This window comes from Mastomys coucha, unplaced genomic scaffold (assembly GCF_008632895.1).
Source record: "Mastomys coucha isolate ucsf_1 unplaced genomic scaffold, UCSF_Mcou_1 pScaffold22, whole genome shotgun sequence".
Taxonomy (NCBI): domain Eukaryota; kingdom Metazoa; phylum Chordata; class Mammalia; order Rodentia; family Muridae; genus Mastomys; species Mastomys coucha.
The window spans coordinates 166,498,913-166,503,820 of record NW_022196905.1 but is presented as its reverse complement, the minus strand read 5'-3'; the positions used below and the strand labels follow the sequence as shown (position 1 = coordinate 166,503,820).

The 4,908-nt window shown below is 46.9% G+C and overlaps 1 protein-coding gene across 5 annotated transcripts in view; it reads left to right on the top strand.

Moving 5' to 3' along the window:
• The window catches only part of Plekha2 (pleckstrin homology domain containing A2), a 63,591-nt gene that overhangs the window by 36,562 nt on the left and 22,121 nt on the right, over positions 1 to 4,908 (top strand). For all 5 annotated transcript variants that reach the window (XM_031339337.1, XM_031339339.1, XM_031339336.1 and 2 more), the window contains 2 exons: positions 2,635 to 2,683; positions 4,357 to 4,454. In XM_031339337.1, coding sequence (XP_031195197.1) covers positions 2,635 to 2,683; positions 4,357 to 4,454 — 147 coding nt within the window. The remainder of the gene's footprint in view (positions 1 to 2,634; positions 2,684 to 4,356; positions 4,455 to 4,908) is intronic.

Below are 4,908 nucleotides of genomic sequence, written 5' to 3'. Positions count from 1 at the left end.
GCACAGCACAGCACAGCACAGCACACAGCACAGCACAGCACAGCACAGCACAGCACAGCCCAGCCCAGCCCAGCACAGCCCAGCCCAGCACAACATGGACAGAGGACTGGGAGGCTGCCTGGGAACACAGATGCTGAGGTTCACAACTAGGAAATGAGTAACTGCAGATCAGCAACTGGCTTGGACTGTACCCCAGGAAAACAAGGTGGTTCAGGGCCAGGACTGGCAGCCTCCTAAATTCTACCTGTGAAGTGTGTAGTCACAGTCATACCTGTGACTCTGTCTGGTTGTCTGTCTGGGCTCCTCTTCATGTTTTTCAGAAGTTTCTTAGGCCACCTGGCCTCCGCCTCGTTCCAGGGTTTCCTTATCAATACAGCGGGATGAATGCGCACGCACACACACACACACACACACACACACACACACACACACACACACACACACGTACGTCTGCATAGCCTCTGTCCCCCTCCCTTGGTGATATTCTGGGCAGTCTTGGGATTCTGCAAGTAGGAAGGTCACCAGCAGATGCAGTCCTTCATCCTTGCACCTTCAGAAACAGGGGTCATGTGACATCTTGGGTTTTAAATACTTGTCACTGAGGTTGACGTAATGTTATATAAACATTTAATTATTAATATTGAAAATACCATGCATTTTTTTTATGTTTGAAGCTAGGCAGCTTTTTTAAAGTTATTAATTATTATTATTTTATTGTGTGGTATGTGATTTATTGTGTGAGTATATGATTTGTTTTAAGATGGTATCCACCTATGTAACTCAGGCTAGCCTGAAACTTGCTGTGTAGCCTAGGATGACCCAAAAGTCAAGATCATTTTGTGTCAGCCTTCCAAGTGCTGGGATTACAGATATATGCTCCCTTGCCTGACGTAACAGTCCCTCCTGCAGGGCAGTGCAGCCAGAACCCTCGTTTGTACCGATATATTTGATGCGTCTGTTAACTCCATAGGAACATGACTTTGATTCCTTTCTTTTTTTTTTTTTTGGTTTTTTTTCAAGACAGGGTTTCTCTGTGTAGCCCTGGCTGTCCTGGAACTCACTCTGTAGACCAGGCTGGCCTCGAACTCAGAAATCCGCCTGCCTCTGCCTCCCAAGTGCTGGGATTAAAGGCGTGCGCCACCACTGATTCCTTTCTTGACAGAACATGTAATGGAGGTCACTCACTTATGATCTGAGACTGATTCCAAAACAAACCTCTACTATTTATCCCTTTGATATGGATAGGGTGTCACCTCAGTTCCTGGTTGAGTATTTGGAGCAACGTTATTTTGGCTAAGGAATCAAGGCAGGTCCCTACGAAGACTTTAGGGTCAAGAGCAAGAGCCTAGAGACCGGCATGTCAATCATGGTTAGATCTTGGCAACTGCGAGCCTCAAAGCGACATCACTTTCACCTCAAGACTTTAATCCTTGCTTCTAGTTCCAAGTCCCAGAGTCCAGAGAGGAGAATAAGAAGACCTGGGAAAACCAGGAAGGGGGCTGCGAAGCCAGTGTCCAGGGCTGGATGCTGACTGTGTGTGGATGGGTTCCGTGGTAGGTGCAGGATGCTGACTGTATGTGGTGCATAGTAGGCGCTGCATCCCCAGTCATCCCTAGTGAGTGAAATGGGTGCAGTGCTCCAGTATGGCTGGACCAGCATCCATTTGCTGGATATTCACCAGATCTTTGTAGTCAGTGACGGAGCATGAATCTGAGTGACGTGGGCTTCTATACAGGTACTCAGCAAAACCCATACAAGGGGCGGGATTGTAAAAGCTAGGTGAAATACACCAGTGTTCCTGTCCCCTCGGGCCTCACTCTTGAATATACCCAGGTGAGCTCGCTCATCTGTCAGTTGCTCTACGGGCTGCTGGAGAGTTGCCTTTGTTCATGGCCGGCATGGATAGCTAGGCCTTTGGACAGGAGTGCCTCTTGTCCCCTTTGGCTTTGATTAGAGTTTGGATGCCCTAAGCACCTTCAGTTGGGAGACTGTTCTGGGAAGGGGGTTAGCTCTTGAGAGCCTAGTAGAAGCCTGCTGGAACAAACAGGACTCTGCTAGATCTTGTGGCTCCAGAGAAAATCTTGTTTGGATCCAGTGGCTTTTCGAGTATTCTTGCAGAGACAAAAGTTAATACAGACACCAGCATGCTGGTTATGTGGATGGTAGACAGACACCAGCATGCTGGTTATGTGGATGGTAGAAGTTCTGCCATGGAAGGGTTAGTGAGCATCTAAGACAGTGGCTCTCGGCCTGAGGGTTGTGACCCCTTTGGGAATCGAATGACTCTTTCACAGGGGTCACTTAAAACCATCCAGCATATCAGATATTTACATTATAATTCATAACAGCATAGATTACAATTATGAAATAGCAACGGAATAAATTTGTTATCACCACAACAGAAGGAACTATACATTAAAGGGCCGCTGTGTGAGGAAGGGTGAGAAACCCTGCTCTAAGGAATAGGACTGACTGTGCCAGTTTCTCAAGGGATAGAGGCAAGACTCTCGATTATTGGTCTCCAAATATACATATGCTTGATATGCTCTTTTTACGTATGAACTATTTTCAAGGTAATCATTTTCCACACTGACGGAACACATTCATGTCTCTTTTTGTCTTTATTTGATATAGGTGAGCATAGCTACCCCAAAGCAGAAACCTAAAACTCCATTCTGCTTCGGTAAGTACCGAGCCAGGGACCTGTGATAACTTCCTTTCCACGGAAGACAGCCCTGTGATCCCATGGGAACTATATCCTGTATGGATGGGTGGCTTAGATAATAGTGATGTTCTGGGTGCTGAGTAATACCCCTGCTAAGATTTTTAATAACTTGTGACTGGGCACACAGGGGCCAGCAGTGTTTTAGCCAGGCTGGCTCCTGTCAGCTCTTTGCCTCCTGACCTTCCTTTTTCTCCTTCCCCTTCTTTTCTCCTCCCACCCCCATGCCAAAGCTGGCCTGGAACTTTGCCTCCGCTGCACCCAGACTTTCATGTGCCAAGATTATGAGCTGAGCTGTATTTCTGTTTAAGGTAGAGAGAAAGCATCTAGTAGAAGCTTCTGGGAGCCTTCGCTTTAGAATTGAGCAGTGATGTACTCAGGACATGATAAGATCTGAGAGAAGGGGGAAAAGGCATGAAGAATTAAAGTGAAGGAAGGAACATTGATGGTCTCAAGATTAACAAATGAGTTGAAGTTGGGGCATGGGGGTTAGTGGCAAAGGTGCAGAGCCACTCCATCAATGCCTGGAGTCTGTCTTCAGTTGGTCAGTGAAGCCACTCAGTGACTATATTGCTAACTAGCCCTCATTCTGAGCAAGTGCTGAGGTGTTTCTGTATTCAGGGAGGCTCTGAGCAGGAGCTTCAGGGAGGCAGAGCCACTCCCTGCTTTGTCATTGCACATCCTCAGCATATAAAATGGCTGCCGGCACATAGTGGGTCCTCAATAAATATTCATTATATGAATGAAAACAGTGAGTCCTTTGCCTCCTCTGTAATGGCTTCTTGACTTCAAACTTAGGTTAGAGGGACAAAGTGACTCCCTTCTCCCAACTTGAGGTTGGTTCTCTCTTTTTCCTGTTCCTTCCGGATATCATTGCTAAGTTTAGAAGTCACTCTTAAATTTTGTGGTCAGCTCATTTAAAGATATATTAGTGATAATAATGAAAATCAATCCATTAACCAACCAACCAATCAATCAATCAATCAATCAGAGGTAAGCTGTGATTGAGGAAATACCCAGAGGGAAGAACAGGTTGAAAATGAGGTCAAAGCCAGGCGGTGGTGGCGCACGCCTTTAATCCCAGCACTTGGGAGGCAGAGGCAGGCAGATTTCTGAGTTCGAGGCTAGCCTGGTCTACAGAGTGAGTTCCAGGACAGCCAGGGCTACACAGAGAAACCCTGTCTCAACCCCCCCCCCCCTTAAAAAAAATAAATAAAAAAAATAAAAAAAGAAAAAGAAAATGAGGTCAAGGCTACAGGTCTTAAGCATGTGTTCCGTTTTCCAGGCACAGATGAGACAAGATCATACTGGTAGAAGCAAGCCCTAGGGTCCCGACTAAACACACCAGCAGGCCTGTGCCTCAAGTGTCTTACTGGTGGTAAATGAGTAGCTTTGTTGTCACCCATAGCACATCGAAGCCACTGTTAATGCCAGCGTCATTCTGGTAGCTGATGAAAGCGTTGCTGGGGCCTGCTGCTTCTGACTATGCGTGTGACTTACCACCATGGGTGGGTTTTTGGTCTTCTGAGTGGCCTTTATGGGTCTTGTCACCTCAGACACCTAACTTCCTGGGCTCTCATGATCTCCAGATTCTGACCCGGTACCTTCTCTCTCCTTCCCTGTTACTTTTCTAGTCATCAATGCCCTGTCTCAGAGATATTTTCTTCAAGCCAATGACCAGAAAGATCTCAAGGACTGGGTAGAAGCCTTGAACCAAGCCAGCAAGATCACTGTATGTATACCTTCTGTACTTTCTGGTAGGGAAAGTGGCGTGTCCCGGCTCTTGACCTCAGTGGGGAAGGGGCAGAGCTCAGAAGGCAGCAGGGCCTTGCCTCAGAGCTTGTGAAGACCCGGCTCTCTCTAACCTCCTCTTGTCCACTGGCTGACAACTACCAGGGAACTTGAGAGTTTAAGTTCGAATTGAGTTCAAGAGGAAGTTTATGGAGTGTCTTTTTTGTGCTTCCTGGGTGGGTTTCTGTCAGTCATGCCCCGGGGAATTGTGGGATGCTGCTGACTCAGTGCTGTAGTGTTGGAAAAGGGATTGCTGACAAGAAGCAGAGGAATGGGGAAAGGCTATGAGAAAGAACGCAGGTCTATTTCTAGTTTGGAGGATATTCTTCTTTAGTTGGGCCTGGGAACATCTTGTGTTTAAGAGCTTTGCGAACTTTGTGTCCATGGATCATGTT